The 23,445-nt window shown below is 37.7% G+C and overlaps 1 protein-coding gene across 1 annotated transcript; it reads right to left on the reverse strand.

Annotated features, from left to right (window-relative positions):
• Positions 1 to 2,700: 2,700 nt before the first annotated feature.
• On the reverse strand, positions 2,701 to 4,844 carry LOC143888552 (serine/threonine-protein kinase/endoribonuclease IRE1a-like). The gene is made up of 5 exons (XM_077393003.1): positions 4,738 to 4,844; positions 3,963 to 4,159; positions 3,608 to 3,857; positions 3,179 to 3,491; positions 2,701 to 2,838 (listed from the first exon to the last, which is right to left on the reverse strand). Exons 1-5 carry the CDS (start codon positions 4,842 to 4,844, stop codon positions 2,701 to 2,703), a joined length of 1,005 nt encoding a protein of 334 aa, XP_077249118.1.
• Between the last annotated feature and the right edge of the window lie 18,601 nt (positions 4,845 to 23,445).

A 23,445-nucleotide genomic window follows, 5' to 3' on the forward strand; every position in this document is an offset into this window, starting at 1 on the left:
CGTAACACCCAAAAAAAATTTACAGACAGCATTGTCCAAGGCATGCTGGAAGCTTTGAGGCAGAGTTGATACCACATGAAAAGGAGTTTTGCAAGGTATCTCCTAATTTTTAATACATTGCAGTTGCTAATGCATTCACCTTTGAGCTTACTTAACATGGATGAACTTACAATCACTACTTGGAAACCATTCTGGATTTTTTAATTTGTTTGTGATTATTTATGTCTGCTCTGCAAGTGCCAATACTCTTAATCTTTCATTATATAGTTCAGAGGAATGTCTGTTAATTCCCATCTCGTTATTCCTTTATCTTCATCTGAAATAATATTAATATATCACCTTTTGTTCATTTAGGCAAAGAGATGTTGTTGTATATGATTCCTTCTCATTGAAGAGGAAAGTCTTTTGACTGATTGGATGATCTTGGCAATCCAAATTGAGTTGATAAAAAACCTTTCCAATGGATGGTTAGGATCGGCGTAATGCTTCTTTTAAATGTTAGATGGTACTCATTTTTAGTTCACCTCTCTTTAATTGTTCATATTGAAGCAAGTGATCAGATACCTTTGGAGGTGTCAATGGGGCAGGACGGCTATGGTGGTTCCCAACATGATATCAGCATCCTTTTCTAGAAGGTAAAAACAAAGGTACCCTTCTGTATTCTTATGGAACTCCATGATTAGAGGATTGGTAGATAATAATGCCCCAAACAAGGCTGTATTGTTCTATTGTCAGATGGTGGAGGAAAATTCCAGGCCAAATAAGTTCACACTTCCCTCCTTGCTACATACGTGTACTATATTGCTAGAGCTATTAAATCAGGGATTCAATTGGTTGCTCATGCTGTAAAACATGGGTTTGGAGGAGATGGTTATACACAGATTGCTGGAATTCAGATGTACGCATCTTGTGGACAGATAACGGAGGCACGCCGATTGTTTGATGGGAATGTGGAGCTTGGCGCAGTCTGCTGGAATGCAATGATTAATGGGTAGATGAAATCCGGGGACATGGAAGCTGCAAGGAAGTTGTTGGAGTGTATGCCGTGTAGGAATGTCAGTGTTACTAGAATGCCATGATTTCAGGTTACACAAAGTGTGGGTTGATTGAGGATTCGTGAAGTTGTTTAAGGACTGTTTCAAGAAAGATCATAAATTTTGTAATGGATATAGTAGATGTCTTGCTTTGGTTCTGTGAACAAATGTCTTGAAATCAGTGTTCATATTCTAATCTTTGATTTGTTCATCTGAGAAATGCGTCTTGCTTTTGATTTTGTGAATAGGTTGCCATAATTCTTGTACTCATACACTCATGTTTATTGCTTTGGTTCTGTTAACATGTGTCTTGATGGAATCTATTATGGAACTTATTATTTTAACTTAAATCTGTCATGTTTCAGGACAGAATTATTGCCATATTCTGAGCAAAATGCACATCATATAAAAAACTCAGTTTTTGAAATGAAATTCCCCAAAACATCTAGTACTAGATTGAGTCAATAACCAGTTTTAGATTTGATGAAACATCTGTATTTTAGGCCCGGTTCATTTTGGATTTTGTGTCAATAACCAGATTTGGACACGAATCAATAGGGTCTGTGTTTAATCTTGAGTTCAATATTCAGACGTATGAAAATTTGCACTATTGAAAATACAGGTGCATTTACAGCCTTTCAGCTATGCAATAAAGGGTATTTTAGTCATTTGACTTTTACTATACAATCACGTAGGAAATGATGTTCACGAACACCACTTTTATCGCAACCGATTATTTTGATAATCAATGGTTGGCATAATCGGTTGCCGTAATCAGCATCACTTGCTGAATAATCTGAAACGAACAGGGCCTTTGGGTTTTGAGAACCGATTGTGAGTCCAAAACTGATCATTAGACTCAAATTTACGTTTACTTTTGTTTCCAATAATCAGTTTTGGCTTAGTATCAATTCCCCAAATACAAAATGTGCTGGGCCTAAATCAGCCAAATCAGCATCATCGACGTGAGTGTCTAAGATTTGAACCACAAATTACTGGTTAAAAAAATGACCAATGCATAAAGCTGGTTTGATGGGGTTGCTATGACGGATGATCAGAACCGTCAATCTGAATAGGCCACCATTGGTATATACTGTTGGTCTAATCCCACGCTGAAATAAGATCCATAAAATAGATAAAGGACCCAAATTTTATGACAAAACTCTTTTGCAAAAGATGGGGGTTTATAGTTAGTTTATTGCTCAGCCTTTATGATGAAAGGCTAATCATGATACCCGGAAGATGGGTTCTAGTAAAAATTTTGTTAGCATAACCTACCTAGGAAGTGAATCTTTACAAAGAAAACTTGTGTGGATTCTCAAAAAGTTTAATATACACGAATGAACAGGAATTGACCATGCATTTTGTGCACCAACCGAAATGTCAATGACAACCATTGAGAATAATCAATATAACAATGGTTTTATGTCGGCTAACACAAGCAAAATAAATAAAATTGTCCTAGGTTGTTTGTTCTTGCAAACAAATGATATCTTCGTAACTTTTATGCTGAGTAATAAAAGAAACAAACTAATTTATTTAAAGGCTCCAATCTTCCAAATCTCAACAATATAATCACAACATAGGTGCTGAACTTACTATTGAATCACACTTGAACCTTACAAGTATGAGACTACACATTGCAAACTCACCTTGAGATCGATAGTCACTGTTGAAAATATTTTTTAAAGCATTGCTCTTCCTTGAAGTCTTGAGATACAACTTTATACACTTTAATTAATAAATCTGGAAATCGGTTTGTAATATAATCGTCAAATCCTTCGGGAATTTGCCCAAGACGTTCCTGATATGACAACAATAAGCTGCACTTAGCATTCCGTATGGAAAAGAATAAGAGAAAATAAATTTGTTAAAAGCAATAAAAGTATCAATCCTATAGTCAATTATCACTACAACTTTTTTTATTTGGTAATGGCATCTTGGGAATTATGCATTAATCTTTTTAGCATAGTCAGGACATGTATGTTCAATCATCGGAGTGGGTCTGTGTTAACTATCACCATAACTTTATCCATATGAAATAAATTCAAACAAATTAATTAATTTAAATAAAGAACCCAATAGGCACATATTAGAGAAGAAATAAAATAGAAATCGTATAATTGTTGTGTTTAGAAACAAACCTGGAGTTCTTCAGGTAGCTCTCCAAAATGATGTAACATATTTCTTATAGGTCGTAACAGTTCGCAAGTGCAGTTTACAGAGTACTTTCCATAATTAGAAATGTATCGTGCAATTGGAATTCCCAACCTTGTATCCCACCTTTTAATTGGCATCATCCCTTCTATTTTGTAAAAAAGAGGACCTTGCTGAACAGGACCCCACGCACTCTCCTTCCTATCTAATTGTACCTTGTCACTCACATCATGAAGAAACAACATGCGCCTCTTAGAATTCCAAAGTAGAGGATGCCACATAACTGTCTTTGCTTTTGGCCTGGGAACAATTTTCATGTGCTTTGTCAGAAGTGTGATCTTATTAACAATAACAATAACAACAACAATAATAAAATACCACTTAGATTCATGAAAGTGCATTGAAGATTTGCTTACCTCAGTCTTGGATCGGGGTGTAGCAAAGAAGAAATAACATCTACAGCTTCTTTGATGTGGTCTATTTCAAATACTTGTACCTTGTTGTACTTCGTATAGGTTGCACGTTTGTGACCCTCACCAAATGGGTGTTTACCCCCTGAAATGCAGAAGAAAAGAACACAACCCAAGCTGAATAAATCCACTGCATTTGTTTGACGATCACGATTAACAATTTCAGGCGCTGCCCAACTTAAACTTATATGAATACCTACAAAATAATAACAAATATGATGAATTTAAAAGAAAAATCCCAATATTCTACAATATATTCACCATTATTATACTATTAGTTATGTTCAACAACTACCCTTACCCTCTTCAGAATCAGAATTACTAAAAGATGTCATGCCCCTAGGAAGGCGCTTGCTTAGACCCATGTCTGATAGTTTTGCACGTAAAAGTCCTTCACTGCTTGCCAATTCATTGGTGTTTATCAATATATTATTGGGCTTCAAATCTCTATGTACAATTTCCTTTTTGTGTAAAAAGACAAGCCCATTGACCACATCCCTACATCACACATAATCAAAAGTTAATATGTTGCATTATTAAATATGAAAACTTGGGGAAACAAAAATTTGGGAAGATTATTAGCCTTCTGAAATAGTCATTCAGTTTATGCTCCAGAGATTTCAGATAAAGAGTGAGAATACAATTGAATACATTGGCCCATGAATGTACTGAAATAGGAGATATAATAAAATTTCCCCTATATTCGACACACTCCATCATCTGATTAACCGTTAATACTTGCAGATTAAATAAATTTTACCCACAACACCATCTGTTTAGGGGATATAATTATCAAAATCTTATGGACAAAAAAGATCAAAAAGAGAAAGAAATTTATTAAGGAGAGGTGGTGTACACACTCCAAAATCAGCTGTGAATATGTAGCAATGAAGATCAAAAGAGAGAACAAAGCATTTTCATTGATTAGAAAAATAGTGACTATAACATTAGAATCATACGTAAATGGGTAATCTCAGAAATACCAATTTCTTTCTCTCCACGGAACAATTAGAAAATAGGTGAAAGCGAACCGATCAGCCAGCAGCCAAAATAAAGCCTTACTCATGAAAGAGAACCAATCATCCACCAGCAAATTAAACCCATTACAGAGCTCTCCCATAAACTCCTCTTGTCCCAACTTATCTTCCATAAAATCCTCAGAATATACTGATTTCCCGGCCATTTCAGAAAGAAAAAGCTAATATAAAGTTGGGAGAAGCTCTTCAAAGAAAAATCCCAGCTCTGATGCGGACTCGCACCCATTTTCTGAAGAATGACCATGAAGAACCTCTGGTTTCTAGTGCGGAGCGAGGGGAAGAGAAGACAAGGAAAGATCGGAGGGTGTTGTCGAGGAAAAATGAGAATCCAGAATTCCTTGTGTTCGGAAACCATCTTAAAAATAGTTTATCCCGAATTTTTTATGCGCAAGTGAGTAAAGCCATTAAAATGAAGAAATTAGGAATTTCACTAAACTTATCATTTTTATTAATCACAAAAAGTGCTTATATAGAGCAAATAAAGAAAAAGATAGAAGGAGATTTAGATAAGAAAGGAAATAACAAATTCTAATCTAATAGAATTACCTAATATAGCCCTAAATACTTATCCTACCACCTAATGTAATCAAATCAGATCTCACAATATCCCTTAATCAAATCAAATCAGATCTCACTTAAATGTATATGGAGGTTTGATTACAATAAATATCCCCTAAAATATAGAAAATTTTGCCAAATTTGATGTACACACGCAACAATTTGCACAAGAGAGAAAGGAGGAAGAGTCAATGAGATGGACACAAAATTTACTTGGCTCGAAGCAAGTCCTACCGTACAAAACATGTTTACCATGTTCTTTCCATTTCCTAAGTTCAGTTTGTTGAATTTATAAGATTGGGCTAAGTATTAGCATCAAAACTTGATTGCACGCAGTGTAAAATCTGGTAGTTAAAAATTTATATATTTGTTGCCCGACTAGTTTGGGACAAAGGCTTTGTTGAGTTGAGTCGAGTTGTTGCCCGAGTTTGAGGGATCTATGTGCATCAATAGAGAGTGTTTACAAGTGTTTTTTCCCTTCATGTTTTTGGTTGAAAAAGACTTTACCTTACTTAAGGCCATGTTAGTGACTTACTATGGAGGGTTAGCACCGGACTAATATTTTATGAAGGTATGCAGTATTAGTGGCCAAGGGCGGTGCTTTTGACGTGCCGCTCCTATGGGACTTGCCGGTTGGGCACCATACCCTGTTTCTATCTTTGAATTACAGGTAAAATCTAAAACCGTCAGGGTTTTCACACCGTACATATATGCCCAAAACTTTAGTCTCTCTCTCTCTCTCTCTCTCTCTCTCTCTCTGATCATTTTGTAGCCTTAAAATGCAGATTCAATACTTTTATGACCCTATCTCTCCGCTTGATGTAAGTTGTTGATGATGAGGATTGATGCTGATTGCCGAAGAAGACGCCGCTTTGTTAATTTACCTCGAAGACGGCTTATAAAAGCCAATGAATCATGGCCGTAAGAACGGGTCACTATGGACCAATGCTGGAATGGGCAAGAAATGGGTCACAATTGACCAATGCCGGAATATGCAAGAATGAGCCAAGATGGGCGAGACAACATGGGTCGGCTTTTACCGATCCTCATGGAAATGAAACTCTTTCACGCACTTCAAAGAGAAATGAAGCACCTCAACTGAAAGGAGGGAATATTCAGGGCATGCTCCTCAAATGAGGTACCTCAACCGAAATATATCAACGAAAGAAACAAAATTGAGAGAAAGAGAAGAAGAGATAAAGGAATGATGAGAAGCGACAATTAGAGGATAAAAATGTAATGGCAATTATCAATCATTTTGGAAAAGGGGCAGCGACATTAGGACATGGGCATTGCCTTTTTTTAAGGAGTGCAAGTATAAAAAAATATAGGGAGAAATTTTTTGTTGAAGAGAATATGATGGATGCAATTTCCCACCCCCTTCGCACGGATGAAAATTTTGGAATAACAAGGGGTGCCAATATAAGATTTTATAGAAAGGATTGTCATTTTCCAAAAGGCTCTTTTTCAAGTGGTTATGACAGAAGTATGTCGAGATAGCTTCAGCATAATAGATAGTGGATGTCTTCCTCTGATCTTGAAGAACAAGGTCCAAAGAGTACAGAGTATATCTGCAGCATCCATGTAGCAAATATGGATGTCCATGGAAGCATGCCATTCAAGCGACGATACAGGGGCAACATCAGATCTGACCTCAATATGCCAAAGATTGGAGGTGGGCAATCTTTAGGGGATCAAACAAGAGGGTTGTGGAAACAAAGAGGACAGAGACGGCACAACAAGTGCAACAACAACAGCCACGCGAGAACAAATGGATGGTTGGACTTATTGTAGCCAGGCGAACGACATCATTGGCCGCCCGCCGGAGAACGAAACTTATTGGATTGTGATCAGTGCAAGGTCCGGGTCGAGAAATTAGGAATTTCACTAAACTTCATTTTCATTAATCACATAAGGTGCTTATATAGACCACTTAAAGATAAACATAGAAGGAGATTTAGATAAGAAAGGAAATAACTAATCCCAATCTAATAGAGTTACCTAATATAACCCTAAACACTTAACCTACCTCCTATGTAAACAAATCAGATCTCACAATATCCCATAATCAAATCAAATATGATCTCACTATCTCCCATATATTCTAACAAAAATCCCTAGTTCGGGAAGGCTTCTCATTCTAGCCGAACAAATCGGGTAGAAGCCGATATGAGATTCTGTCTGCAGAATCTTAGTGTTACGTGCCTAAATGGAATCCACTTGTGGTGGAATAAATTAATATGCTATTTTACATGCCCATGTAGGATCTACAATATTTTTGGATCGTCAGACAGAGAAAACCTAAGGACCATCCGAAATGATTTTCTATAAATACCATAAATACCCTTAGAATATATGTAATTATGCAAATTATACGACCCATATGTCCTTAAAGAGGAATCATATAATGGTGAGATTCATTCCACTTTTCCATTTTCAAACGAAAACCCGGTCTTCCTTCTTCCTCTGTCCCTTTCTTCTTAAAATCCTAATCCATTTCCTACACGTCGGTCGTTGCTAACTTGCTTGCCACTGGTCCTCAATGCAACCTGGCCCTTGCCGCCCACAACCTTGTTGTAGCCGCAATACTCTTTACCAGTTTTACATCTAGGTAGGCATCTTATGATTTTAACCAGTTAGATTTTTATTTTATTTTTAAAAGATCTGCATGCTTTACATAGCCAAGAGGGAAAAATTAGTTTCTAATATCATCTTATGAGAGTTGAAACTTATGTTATGCCTTCGGGTTTTCTTGGTATTATTCTTGCAATCTGTGATATGATTTCTAATGTCATCTTATGGGAGTTGAAACTTATGTTATGCCTTCGGGTTTTCTTGGTATTATTCTTGCAATTTGTGATATGATTTCTAATGTCATCTTATGGGAGTTGAAACTTATGTTGTGCCTTGGGGTTTTCTTGGTATTATTCTTGCAATCTGTGATCTGAATATAGAGTTTCTCTGACGCTCTACACTAGTCACTAGTAATTATAATGGTGGGGTTGATTTTGAAGGAGAGGTTATTCAAAAATAGTCATGGAAAAACATATTCTTTCTCATTGCATGTTTTAATTGGCAATAATAAACTTGGTAGATTTGGAGGTTGTAATTTATCTACAGTAATGATCGTGCCTTACATAGATATCATAAACTAATGTTCTTGTTTTAAAGTCATTTATGTCTTCATCTTTACAAAGAGGCTAATGTTGTTGCTTTCTTCTTAGCTAAAGAAGGATTCCGTCACTTATATTAGTTGTGAACAAGGAAATCTCAACCAATGGTGTAATCCTGTGTTTTATATTCTTTGTTTTATTTCATTTTTATCATTCAAAAAAAAAATTAAAATTATGCAACTCTTGGCAGGACCTACTAGGACACTCTGATGGACGGTCTGATTTGAAATGTGACGAGGGAAGTAGAATCCGAAGAACAATCCGAATCCAATTCAACTGACAGGGAGTCTAAACAGATCTTGACTAGGACTTAGGTGGATCCGATCCAAAGTGAATCTAAATGGATCTTGAATAAGACATAGGTGGATCCGATCTGAAGTGGATCTGTTGACACCCCTACCCGTGGGGCGGAATGATTTCTTATTTTATTTTATTTTTATAAAAACCAAGGAAAATGATGTTCTTTTTAGGCTACATTTTATGGAGCGAACGTTTCTCAGTCCAGGGAATTGAGTTCAAAAGAAGGATATTTCGGGTTCGATATATTCACTTTCTCCCCTGTCTTCCTTCTCTCCTCTCCACCCTCTATCCATATGTTCACAACCCAGCTCTCCGATTTCCACCATTTCCCTTCTAATAGCGTTTTTTCTGATCTCTTCAAATCACTCTCCCAAAGACCAAAACCATATTCTATGTCGTTGCACTCACGGCTAACTCCTCTATGGGAGCTGCAGATACAGAGTGACGTCGATTCAATCTCATTAAGGCTTTATCAGCATCTCCTAGAAAACAGCGGAACCTCATCAAGAGCGTGTGCACCGGGAAATGGCAGATCAGGATTTCAGAATCAAAGAATTCTGCCTTGGATTTGCCACAATCTGCTTCGGATAATTGAATACCAAAGTCAGTTTGAGAAGGAGAATGGAATTTGGGGTGAAATAGGATCAGATGGATGCCGAATCACGGTATAAAGGGAGTGGTCTCGGGTAGTATTGGCATGGTATAAAGGTTTCTTTTTTTTTTTTGATCGGTAAGCTGGGGTTAGGCAGACCCCTACCAGTATATTGATTAAAGAAAGATGTTACAATAAAAGGAAAAAGACGACGCCCCGATCCTTTGAACAATGGCTAAGGAAGGGGGGCAGAACAAACAAGGACATGATACCATTGGTATCAATACTTAAAACAAGAGAGAATACACATGAACACTTTTGCAAGAGAGGGTCTTTGTGGTGGCTGATTTTAGATGATTTTAGAGGGTCTTTTGCAAACTTTGGGAAGGAGGATTAGACAAGGATTTAGGCTGAGGTTGAAGATGGTGTTTGGGTTGGGAAATTAAGGGGTTTCAGATGCAATAGGATGAACAACAAGGAGGTGTCAAAGCCTGGGTTACTGGGTCAAAACAGAGAGGGAAAAAGGAGTGGAAGGGACTGGGTTATTGCTGAACTTTGGGAAGGTGGGGCTCAAGGTAAAAGAAGACGAGCAGCAGATGGCTCGTTTTGTGCTACTCTTCAAAGGCAACAATGGCAACAATTTTAATCTACAAACTGAATTTTATTTCCAATATAAGATGATGAGAAACTTAAATTTTTCCATGTACTCATGTCAAGACATGGTGGAACCTAAACATGATGGACTTCTAGTGGGGACACGTGACTGGCATTTGGGACATAGGCTTCTTAATTGAAAAGTCCAGAGATGAGGGAATATGGGCAACTGTGCACATACGAGTGTGTCTGGTATGTGTACATATTAGGGGCAAGTAATAGGGTGTGGTAAATGAGCCAAATCAGCATTAGATGGCCCTGACTGTTACTTGCCATGTCATCAAGTGGAAAGGAGCTGGCATATTCTAACAACTGGATTCACTTGCCATGTCAACCTCCCTTGGGCAACTATAAATATGAGCTAAGGGTGCTGAAATGTGGAATTCTGAAAGATAGGAGAATTGAGTTCGGAGTGTTGTCTTTGGAGAGGGCCTTAGAGCTCAAGGAGAGAAGTTTTCTCCCTCCATTAGAGGTAAATGAAGCTTCTTTGTGCAAGAGTTTCTTTCCTCTATTTTTACTTTCTTGCAATATGTTCCTTACCAAAGATCATTATAAGGTCTGTTTCAGTTGTAGCCTGAATATCAATCTCTGTTTCATGTTGTTTTGTTCTTACTTCGATCCAATTCTTGCCATTATTATGTTTGTCATATGGTAAATTATGTCCAAGCTTGAATCCTTCTTTTGCCTCCACCCTGGTGAACAACATTTCGGTTCAGATCTATGCATTAGATCTAGCCTAGAAGTTGTGTCTCTTCTAGGTGTTGAATGATGTTAAAAGCCTAGCTTAAGATCTGGATCTGATCCTTCAAGGTGTCTGCCATATTTCCAGTTCTCCAAAGGACAAATCTCATGTTTAATTCCAAGATTCTTCTATAATCAATTAACCCGTTGTTTTTTTTTTTGCTCTCTTCCTAGCTCAATTTCTTACGATCTAGTCTATGATCTTCAACTAAGAGTTCTTAATCCTATATTTTAAATTCTTTTGAAACTCTTTGCTTTACATTGTGAAAGATCACAACACCTCACTGCTTACTGTTGCACTTGACCTCACTGGTTTCTCAACATCTTTCTTCCTCCTTGATTCCAATCCGCATCATCTGGTATCAGAGCACAGCTCGCTAAAGATTCTTATCTTTTGCAGATCCCAGAGCTAGAGTACTCTGGATTTATAGAGCACTGATAGATCTGATCTACTTCTTGTGGTTTGCACACTTTGAAAACCTTGATCTCCTAGTTGATATTGAGACCAAGGGCAACAAGGTTCACGGGAGTAGAAAACAATGCACCGTCAATTGCTCCGATTCGTTTTTGGCAGATGCAGTCAACAAAATACTCCGATTCCTCCTTTTTTTGTGATCTTCATTGCTTAGAGTTCAATTACTCCTCACCTTCAATATTTTTTTTGTAATCTAGCAGTTTCCTTTCCTTAACTTTAACTCTCTGTCTAATCATCACATTCATGTTTAAGTACTACAGAGAGAGAGAGACTATCGTTTTTGCTCTGTTCTTTTAATCACTATTGCTAGTGTGTTCTAGCAACCTAATTCGGATCTTGTATATCGTCTGCCTTAGAGAATCAAAAGCTTTTTCCAGCGTGTTCTTCTTTCTTCTTTTTTTCTTTTTTTTTTTGAGGTTACAAACCAACTAGATCCAATAGATCTCAGGCAAAAATTTTACCCATTCTTGATGGATCCATATTTCGCTCCTTGAAGGAAGCCTTGGTGGTCACGGGTTCGAGCAACTAAAACTGCAAAGCAGGTGTAAGGCGCTGTGTACATCTAGCCCTCCCAAGACCCGAGCCTTGTGCATTGGGTCGCCCTTTTATGTTATTCAAGAGATATTTACGAAGGTCATAGTACATCTATATAAGTCGGGTCGGGTTTTGGGTTTTTTCTTTAAGCCCGACCCTACCCAAGATTTGAGCTAGGTTTTTCAAACTAAAACTCGACCCGACCCGAGACCCATGATTCCTAAACCCGACCCATGTTATTTTCTGGTCGGGTTGATGCACCGACCCAAGTTGCACACCTAATTTAACCCGGTGAACGAATGAAAAATGTATGTAAGTGATTTTATTTACAACAATTTGAAAAAAGAAATCTTACTTTAACTTAAATTACCTAATTTCCTACTTTAACTCAAACTACTATCATAATCCCACTAAAAAATGAAAAATGTCCAACTCTGTCATAGAATGAAAAACATCTTACTAGAAGCAAATATGAATTAATTCTGACAATTAAAGAATGCACATACAAATTTACTGACCTCATTAGATACATCAAATGAGATGTAGGACGGCCTTTGGAATCAATAATTTCAGATCTTTAGGAATTTTCTTGTCTAAAATCTCCAACTCAACCTCACTTATAGACTGTATCTCACTCTTTGAGTTATACAAAATGAAAGCATGCAGGGTGAAATCACAGCGCTATAGTATGAGGTAATAAAAATCTCTGTTCTCCTTTACTCCATAGAACCCAATAATGTTTTTTGTTTTCATGTGCAATCTTAAGAGTACGAAGCTCAGTCTCTTTAAAACCCTTATGATGAGACTTCAAGAGGCGATTTACAGCAACATTTTGATGTTCATAAATACCTTCATAAACCGCTGCTCCCCCAACCAATTATTTTATCCGACATTGGAAGCCCATCTAAAACAACGTCACTGCACCCACTACATCCCTCGACTTTGCGCATAGGACAATTGGGGTGAGGGCACGTTTCAAAAGACATAAAGGATGGTGGTTCGGTCGTTGGTATCAAAGGAGACATGGAGGCTGAAGGAGAAGAAGATGGTGGTTCGGTCGGTGGTCTCGAAAGAGACATGGAGGGTGGAAGAGAAGAAGATGGTGGTTCAGTCGGTGGTTTCCAAGGAGACATGGAGGGTGAAGGAGAATAAGATGGTGGTTCGGTCGGTGGTCTCGAATAGAAAATAGAAAAATAGAAAAACCGTCTAGAAATAATCCCCCTCCCAATCGTGCATCATTACTGTATATGTAAGGATTCTCAAAGATTCCTAAAACTAGGGTAACTAAAAAATAGAGAAAACCAAGTCTCTCAATTCGTTCAAACTCCTAATTCCAAAAGAAGAATACGGCCACTGTAAGGCGGGATTATTTTATATTCTCTAACACCCGGCCCCACAGCAAAGAAGTAAGAGGGTTTTATCTTAGAAATTAATTATGGAATGAGGCCCATTAGAAGACACCTATAAGAGAATGCGTATACATAAGTGCATCCTAGCCAATCGAGGGTTGGATCAGTACCTCGTTGGCTAACTTCCTTCCAAATTTGGCAACCTCTGAATTAGATGGGCCTTGTTACTGCTCTCCAATAATAGAGTGGAAATGGCTCAAGGGAGTTATAACAAAGTTTGGAAATATCTATATTTCTATAGATAAATAGAGTACTTAAAAGTAGTTGGTGATACTAGTATGTGTGGAACGACTGGTGCCTTCAATTGTTAAGGTTGTTAAATTTTTTAGACTTGTTTTTACCTTCCAACATGTGTTCAGTTAGGCCACTTGTTGGCAAACTTCTATTTTGGTGAGACCACTTGTTCTCTAATTCAATGCATAGGATAAAGCATAAAAGCAAGCAGGTTGCTAAATCTGACATTTTATATGAAAAAAATAAACAACTTGTTTCTCCTGTCGATCAAGATCTATTATTTTAATTCAGCTGCTGTAATTAGAATGGGACATTCAAGATTAGGCTACCTTTCTTTGGTATTTTGATCTTCCATAGGGCCATTACTTTATACTGCTTGTTATTCATTTGAAACATCTTACGGTATTTTTGGTAATGGGGCCCACTTTGCAAGGGCTATTTGAAGAAATTTCTTGGGCCACAAAAAGGATATAATATTCTGTGAATTTTAAGAGACTGAGGGGTTACGAGTATTCCTCTAGTCATTTAATGATTAATTATAAATTAAAATGGATCCATCATAACCTGAGTCTTAATATTGAATGCAAAATGAATGGGCAATATTTATTTCTTGCTAAATTCTTTATGGGATTTGTTAGAGTTAAATTTCAATTTCCTGAATAATTTAACTGTTATCTTTCTGTTCTTTATTCGAGAAAAATGTTCCAAAATTATTCAACTGAGAATTCTCCATGAGAAATCTTTCATATTTCTTCTTGGATAAAATTGGAATTTTAATTGGGAACACTATATGGAATTGAATTGTGTAGGATTAATTCTAGATGCCCTGATTATCGTATAACATCAAGGTTAATTTTTCGATCATTTTACTATATATGCTGAATTTGATTTTTTCTCCTCACTTTGCAAGTTTGGGTTAATTTTGGTTAAGCGCTATGACAATTGATATGAAAAATCTATTTGATAGTGTATACGATAGATCCTGATCTTGTGATTATAACCATCGAGCTATCTACTTAATATTTATGTATGCAATTCTTTGCTTTTGTCTAGTGGCACAGAATGGCTTCGAAGGGTGCGATTTCTAGCTCAACAAGAGAGAGAAACTTGACGGTAATATCTATGATATGTGGAGCTGTAAGATGACCTATGTTTTTCATGAACAAAAGGTCTATTGTACTTTAGTAGGACTATGATTCAACCCGTGTCAGGCAAGGGTGAGCCGATGGTTGATGCCACATATGAGAAATGGCGTGAGAATGACACAACCGCTAGCTACGCGTTACTTAATGCTATACATGATGACCTTATCACCGCCTTCAAGATCTCCATGATAATGCCAAGGGCAGGTGGGATGCACTTAAGACTCGATATGCATCGGTGACAGCCAATAAGCTTAAAGTCATGGTTATGCAGTTACAAAACTGTAGGATGGAAGAAGGTACGAACGTTTGTGACCATCGATCCGCCAGTTGACAGTTGCCGGTCATGTACTCAATGATCAGCAACAAATTCGTGCCGTGATTAAATCACTTCCCCCCTCTTGGGTAATGATTAAAACCCTATTGACCCATAACGCTAGTGTGAAGAATCTCAATGACCTTATTTTTCACCTAGAGTTAGAGGCTGAGCAACGTTCTGCCGAGGGTGAGACTCATGTACATCTGGTAAGCCTAAGACAGTGAAGGCTGTGAAGCCTAAGGGAAGAAAGGGAAAAAGGGGCAAGGGATTTAAGAAAGGGCGAAAATTCGAACCTGAGAAAAAGAAAGACTTTATCCCTAGGCAAATAAAGGGCAACAGAAGAAGAGCCCTAGAATTGACAAGTCATAGCTCACGTGCTGTAACTGCGGTCAGAAGGGTCACTTTGCAAGGGAATGAAAAGAACTGAAGGTATACCCATTGTCTCTCCTTAATGTGAGTGCTTTAGTTTGCTCAGAGGTTTTGATAGCTGACCAATCTTGTCCTGATTGGTTTTTGGATTCAGGGGCAACAAAGCACATGACGTGGGATAGGAGTGGATTCGTAGATTTCCACCCAATCACCAAGGGAGTTCACCATTTATACATGGGAAATATTGTGGCTGAGGATGTGCTTGGAGACGGCACCTACCACCTTCAAACACGCATTGACCTTACCTTAGTTCTTCATGATACTCTTTACTCTCCTAGCATGAGGAATCTGATTTTTGTTTTAGGATTAGTTAGAGATGGATTTGAATTGAAATTTTTAGGGGATACGAGTGGGAACGGGCTCAGTTCAAAAACCATATATGTCTGCAGATTCACAAAATCTATCTCTGTTGGGAACTGTTGATTAAGCCATATTTATGTCTTTCCTCGATACCGACATTCTAAGATGTATAGGTGACTTCATCATGCAGAGGATTCAACTGCTTATTAAGGCTGAGACAGGGCCAAGCTCAATTCCATTGTTACGGGGTAACAATGGTTGGGGTTTCTATTCGTAAAAACAACACTTTATATGGTTGGGGTTTCATTTGTGATAATTTATTTCGATTGGATTCTATTTGTTCAAATCAATACATGAATTTAAATATTATGTGTGAATGAATCATTTAATATTATTGATCCTTCCATCAAGATTGGGACACTTTAGTAAGGATCGTATGTCCGGGTTAGCTAAGGACGGTTACCTTGGACAACTAAATGCCATTGATTACGCTACTTGTGAGTCATGTGTGTCAGGAAAAGCAAGTAAAAAACCCTTCCCTAAAGCTAAGAGAACTGAAAATTTATTAGAAATAATCCACTCTGACATATGTGGGCCTATGAGTGTAAGGGCTAGGAACGGTTCCCATTATTTCATCACTTTTATAAACAATTTCTCCAGATACGGTTATGTATACCTTTTAACTCATAAACACGAAGCGTTGGACATGCTCAGGCACTATAAGTTAAAGGTTGAGAACCAATTAGAGAGAAAGATCAAAATCTTAAGGACTGATAGGGGTGAAGAATATACGTCTGATTTGTTCGATCAATTTTGTATGGATAATGGGATCGTCCATCAAACCTCCATGCCATACACACACACAACAAAATGGGGTGGCATAGAGGCAGAATAGGACCCTTCTTATTCCATTATCCATGGAATCGTGAATTAGGGGCACACAAATGCTCTAAGTCCTATTTTAGCGTGACCTGGCGATAAAATTCTTGGTGGGAATCATTAACTTTATTATGTTTTAATAATGGCTCACACTCCTTTAATGATCTTTTTTATGGTTACGCAAAATCGGACAGTTCATATATGGGAATTTGCTGGAAACTGTTTTCATCTCGTTCGTCAATTGGGCGATCTGCCAGTGATTTTTGCATATCTCAGTTTTCATCTCGTCCGTTAATTGGGCGATCGTGAATTGATTGTTAGAATTGATCTGATTAAAATTCTAACAATCAATTTTTGGGTCCCACAAGGGGACGTGTATTTGAGACTGTTGATCTTGTAGGCCAGCACGAGTCAACCCGCGTGGTTCTAGTCTCATGCTGAACGCACATCTCATTTGCAAATCCAGGCTTAGGAAAATCAATGGTTTTAGCTTTTCTTGGCAGAAGGAAAAACTAGGCTTGATGGATCATATGGCTAGGATCATCCAATCATGATGGCGTCAATAGAAATGGGCCGGATTTGTGGTCTCCGGTCAGATCAACAGACTCGATCATGCCAATGTGGCACATGTGCGGCCAAGAAAAGTGTGGCTACCACTTTTTAAACTCGAAACCTTACAAAGCGATTTCCTGCTTTTATTTTTTATTTTTATTTTTACTAATATGATGTTTCAGAGGAATGATAGAGGCAAGGACACCCTTGAATAAAGAGCTGGAAAAGGGGCCCTCGATTGGTTCCACTTCATTAAGTGTAACTGATATTACATTCTCAAACAAGTTTAAAAAGTCACCTAAAATGACATGGATCCAATCAAGGGCCCTTTTTCGGTTCTTTATGCAATGGTGCCCTTGCCTCTATCATTCCTCAATTTTTTCAATAATAATTTTGCTTCGAAAAAATGAAAGTTTTTATAAAAATGACGGTAATAAGAAGTCTATTGATGTTTGCACTGTCACATTTGGTAATTGCACTAATTCAGCTTGTCTTTTATTGTTTAACACCTATCAAAGGTTATTACAATTCCCAAAAAGCTCTCAAAAGTCAATTAAAAATAAAAGACAAGATGAGTTAGTTCACTTATCAAACATGGTAGTGCTAATTTTAATAGCCTAGAGTGACACTTTGATAAATTTCTATCAGAAATGTTTTTCTTGAAATCCAAGCCAGACCAGGCCGTGTTTTTCTTTGTCACTTTTGTTATGTGGCGAGTTAAAAAAAAAATTCACAGTACAGACCTTATGAACATGGATGGGTCCCAAAATTAGTTACAAAAACTCTTAAGGGGCAGTTCGGATACGCGTATTTTAGAATCCTTGTTTTCTTCAAAATTGTAGATGGGAGACGAGAGAAGAAAGACACCAGCCTTCGTTTTCAGATTTCTCACCATTCTTTCCGACAGCAAGAGAGCAGCATATCATCCCATGTTTCCGGGTTTTAGAAATCCCAGTATGTGGGAGAGATTTTTAAAACCTGGATTTCTTACTTAAACTCTAAGAAACGCTGTCAGGACAGCATACAAGAGCTTGATCATGAATCCTCTTTTACATTGTTTTCAAACAGCAAAAAGTGGGTAAATACTGAAAAAGATGAAGATGAAGGAGGAGTATGCGGATCAAATTTGAGGGTGAAGTGATATATTCGCGACCTTTTCTTCCCCGAGCCATCTCCGTAAAGACAATTTTGGGAAATCGGGGGCACAGATGGAAATTTTAGATTTCCAATGGGTAGATTTAATACGTTGGTAAGACCAAAAATAAAAAAGTAAACAAACGGGAGTTTCCTTTTTTAGGATATAGTAGTAGATTTAGTTTCCTTTTTTTTTTTGGGAAAATGATCAGAAAAATGTACTTTTTATCTAAAATTGTCAGAAAGGGAGGGGGGGTGATTTCTAAATTCTCAAAGAAGGTTGGAGTGAGAAAACTTAGCCCATTTTCGGACCACAATGCCCTTACATGGCTGTTGAAGTTAACCCATCCAATCATTCCTTTTTCACATTTTCCAAAGGCACCTTCTCACCTTGTTTCATGATTACTACCAACAGAACCTTCTTTTTCAACCTCTTCTCTTCTCAAACATATGAAAAAGCTTCCATTAAACCACTTCTCACAGTCCCATAAAGTTTTTCCATTCTTCCACTTGAGCTTCTTCAATCACTTCTCTTCTCAAACCAATAGTATAAAAACCTTGTTACCTTGTAAAACCTCTTCTCAAAGGCTTGTAAGACCATGGTTTTGGTGAGAACTCCTCAAAGCCATAGTTTAAAAACCTCTTCTTCAATCTCTTCTCTTCTCAAAGCCAAACCTTGTATTTAAAAACCTGAAATTCTTGCGAGCTATCTATTTAAGGTATTCCCTCCCTCTTAACTTTGTTTTTTGAAAATAGAGGTTCACAATGATAAATAGTAGTTCTTATTGTTAAAATAGTAGTTCGGAGTGCTAATTAGTGTTGAATAGTGTTTCTGATTAACTAAATAGTGTTTCTTAGTGTTGAAAGAGTGGTTCGGAATGGTAAGTAGTGGTTCTTAGTGTTTAAATAGTGGTTTGGAGTGATAAATATGGGTTCTTTAGTGGTAAAACAATGGTTTGAAGTGATAAATACTGGTTCTTAGTGTTTATATAGTGGTTCGGAGTGGTATTTAGTGGTTCTTAGTGTTAAATAGTAGTTCAGAGTGGTATTTAGTGGTTCTTAGTGTTAAATAGTGGTTCTGAGTGGTAATAAGTGGTTCGAAAACCTAAATAGTGGTTCTTAGTGTGAAATAGTGGTTCTGTAGATCTGAAGTAGTGGCTAATAGTGGTTCGGAGGCCTAAATAGTGGTTCTTAGTGTATAGATAGTGGTTCGGAGTGGTAAATAGTTCTTCTTAGTGTTAAATAGTGGTTCGGATTGTTAGATAGTGGTTCTAATTAATTAAATAGTGGTTTGAAGTGTTAAAAAGTTGTTTTCAGTGCTAAATATGGTTGTCAGTGGTTTTTAGTGTTAAAATAGTGCTTGGGATTGCTAAATAGTAGTTCTAAGTAACTAGCTTGTTATTGTTAAAAAATAGTGATTCTTTCATTCCTATCATATCCTTGCAGGGCTTGTGAATATAGTAGAGCGAAGAGCTTCCTTTATCCTACATGTTGATGGATGCTTGAAGGATGCAATATCGTTCGAATACATTGGTGGGAAAAGGATGCCTCTAATAGTGAATCGAAAAATTAAATTCTTTGAATTGGATACCCTAATTGACAACAAAATTGGGACTATAGGAGCTCAAGTTGCATTGTCTATAAAATGTCGATATATCAAAGATCCATTTCAAATCATTCTATATGAAGTTGGACATGATGATGACCTTGAGCTGGTCATGATGCTTTTGACAATAATGTGATCAATTCTCTGGGCCTCTATATAACTAAAGAGTATAGAGTTGGAGGAAGTAATTCTATGGCCCTATAAATGTCGGTGTCCCTCCTTATTGTACTCCGAATGCCCCAGCTTTGGGCCCCCTGATCAATTCTATCTCTACACTCCCTCTGAATTTACCCGTTCCATCAGAAGGTCCTCTGAATGAGGGAAGAGATGGCGATGGAGTTAGCACCCATTATTGTAATTCCCCATTGTTTGAAGTGGACTTGAATGAAGTTCCAAATGTTTTCCGAAGCAGAAATGTGTCGTTTTCCAGTCAACCTACATCGGGTTTACGCTCCAATAATTCTGTCCCAGCACATTATGCGTCACCTATTCCATTCTTTGTTGCTCCCAAAGAACAAAAAAGGCATAGGTATTTTTGTAGAGGAGTTGCTATGGGGATTTCTGAAATCCTAGGAGAGATGGCAACCCAAGAGGAGGGGTGAATTGGGTTTAAAAACTTTTGCCAAATAAAATGCAGAAACTAAAAACAATGGCAAAATAAAACATGCAAGCACACGGAAGCTAAAAACACAAGTGCACAATCACACAAAGATAAAGAGAGATAGATTCAAGAGAGAGTGCACCGGATTTTAAAGTGGTTCAGTCCGAGGATCCACACCAAGGCCTACGTCCACTCCACCAAGAATCTTGATGGCTTCACTAATCCGATTCCCTTATCGGAGGGGCATCAACCCAATTACAATCCGGAGAAACTTCGTGTCTCCAACACTTGCTCTGGAGAAGGTTCTGCGTCTCCTACACTCGCCCTTGAGAGAAGGCTCTGCGTCTCTACCACCACTTGTCGTTTACAAATATGTACCAAAGAAAATGAAAATAAAATGCCTATACAAAAGGCTAGAACAAACACTCAAGCTCCCAAACAAATCTCACAAGAAAGATGTACAAGATTAAGCCTAGATCTAATCCCTTTTAGATATTCCCAAAGGAGACACAAGGGTGTTAATCACTCTCTAATATGTTTAGAATATGTTCAGGGGTGAGAGAGATGAGTTCAAAGGCTTAGGGAACTCATATATATGGAGGAAACCCAAAATTAGCCGTTACATGGGCAAAACAGTAGATATTGTGAAGTTCCCACAACTAGCTATTAGAGTCCAACGGCTCTTTTTCTATGACCAGACATCTGGGCAGATGTCTGGGCAGACGTCTGGATTCAAACAGAATGCTGGACAGGTTTTCCAAGATATACCCATTAAGTTGTAAAATTTATATCTCACTCGTTTCTTGTTGGATTTTGACGTTCTTATACTCTATTTGAATGGAAACGATGAGATCTTTCTGTTAAAAATATTTGAAAAAATATTTGAAAAATGTTTTGTATTAGTTATGATAGGATTTAGGTGCTGATCTCATATTGGCCTTAGGAACTCGATATTTTCTATATTGATTTGGAATGCCATATGGGTTTAATATATTGGTACACCACTATGATCATTCACTTATCCCTTTAGGTTGTTTGATTATTCGATTATGCCTCTAAATGGGATACCTAACTGGGATTAGATTTACAATCTAACTTAAGACAAACACAAGCAATTCTTCAAGTTTGAAGTTCTTCATGTCTTAGTTACTTCCATGGATCTTCTCTTTGATTCTTTGGCTCTTCAAGATGTCTGCTTGATTTCTCCAAGCCTTCAACTTCCTTTGGCTTTCAATGCTCTTCTTCATTTGGTTCATGCCACGATCCATGCAATGTCTTTGACTTTTGTGTTTGATTGCTTGGATCTCCAACACATACACTTAAACATCAAACACAATAGTCATACAACAAAAATCAACTTGTGTTTGGAATCATCAAAATATAGAAGATTGCCAAGGTGGGAACCATTGGGCTTACAATCTCTTATCATCCTATTATGATATTGTGAATCCATTTTTCTATCTAAAATTCATCAACCTGTGCGCAAAAATGAAGCGGAGTTGAATGAAGAGTAGGAAGATCCTAAATGTTTTGCTACAATAGACGACAGAACCCAACATATGAACACTGCCAACCATTGTAGACTCGACCCAGAGTGTATGAGGGATGTCAAAAGTGATATGCATGTTAAAGATGGGTTTGAATACAATGATTGTTACAATGTAGAAGACACTGATAATGAGTACTTTGATGATGCTGAGGACTCCGGTGATAGTGACGACCTTGGCTGGATTGCGAATGAATGCGACAATGGTAACCGTATAGAGGACAATGAGGACTTCCGTGTAGAACATGATGATGTTCATAACAATGTGGGTGATCCGTTAGGTAATACATACATAAGGGAGTCGATAGAGTTGGATGAAATGGTTGTCGATGAGTTAAATGAGGGTAATATGGGACTCCATGAGTTGAAGATCGGGGGAATCTTCCCAAATATGAGAGTTTTTAAGAAGAAAGTTAGAGAGTGCGATTCGTCGGAGGTTTGCGTACGTCCCAATGGAGTCAAAAACTAAAAAGTATGTTGTTAAATGAAATGATCGGACTTGCCCGTTTAGAATCACAGGGACAACTTACTTGGATTTTGTTATAGTAAAAAGGTTTGTGCCAGAGCATACATGCTCAACTACTTTGAGTGGGAATGATCATCCCCTTGTCACAACAGCTTGGGTAGCTGAGACCTGTCTAGCCTCATTTCCCCGTCCAGAAGACATCAAGCCTAGTTTGATAAGAGAATACATCAAGAAAGAGTGGGGTATAACAATAAGCTATCGGAAAGCTTTCAATGTGAAGGTGATTATTCATGAAATTAAGTGTGGAAATGCCGAGGCATCTTATCGCATCCTTCCTGCATATGCGCAAGAGATGGAAAGATGCAATCCTGACACCATTATGCGGGTATACCGAACTCGAGAGCTGGATTGGCAGAATGGAGACGACAGATTTGGGTGTTTATTTTGGTCATTCGGCCCTGGCATACATGCTTTCAGTCGAACTATTAGACCCCTCGACTTCTTCAGTCCAATTTACACTTGATGACATAAGGAGCCGATAGGTCAACTTCAAGGTCGACCTCTTCAGTGTTTTTTACAACCTGTTGACATTAGAAGTAAATAGGACAACTTGAAGGTCGACCTCTTCACTTCATTTTACAACCTATTGACATCAGAAGTAAATAGGTCGACTTGAAGGTCGACCTCTTCACTTCATTTTACAACCTGATCACATAAGCAGTAAATAGGTCGACTTGAAGGTCGACCTCTTCACTTCATTTTACAACCTGATCACATAAGCAGTAAATAGGTCGACTTCTCCCCAAAAAAAATTATACCAATTCAATATGTCCCACTTAATTTGAATTGATTCAAACGGACAAAGATGAAAGGAAGAAATATATGCCACAAATGGATCCCACGAATAGGCCCCACACATTTACAATAGTTTTACTTTAGGTCCCACAAATGGATCCCACAAACACGGAATTTGCCCACGATGAACATACAAACATCAAAATTGATGAACATGTTTACATTTTTCCTACTAAACATGTTGTGCCCACGGAATTTGCCCATGCCACGCCTTGCTTGACGATTTTCACTATCAGGTATGATATGAA

Source organism: Tasmannia lanceolata, unplaced genomic scaffold, assembly GCF_043159265.1.
Source record: "Tasmannia lanceolata isolate RefF3 unplaced genomic scaffold, GAP_Taslan_0.1 ptg000012l, whole genome shotgun sequence".
Taxonomy (NCBI): domain Eukaryota; kingdom Viridiplantae; phylum Streptophyta; class Magnoliopsida; order Canellales; family Winteraceae; genus Tasmannia; species Tasmannia lanceolata.

Excerpts from the sequence above, each read along its gene's own strand:
- LOC143888552 (XM_077393003.1), bottom strand. The coding sequence starts at position 4,844 with ATGGCCGGGAAATCAGTATATTCTGAGGATTTTATGGAAGATAAGTTG. Across the intron at positions 3,858-3,962 it reads TAATTCTGATTCTGAAGAGG|GTATTCATATAAGTTTAAGT; the intron begins GTAAGGGTAGTT and ends ATTATTTTGTAG. Across the intron at positions 2,839-3,178 it reads AGCTACCTGAAGAACTCCAG|GAACGTCTTGGGCAAATTCC; the intron begins GTTTGTTTCTAA and ends TTGTCATATCAG.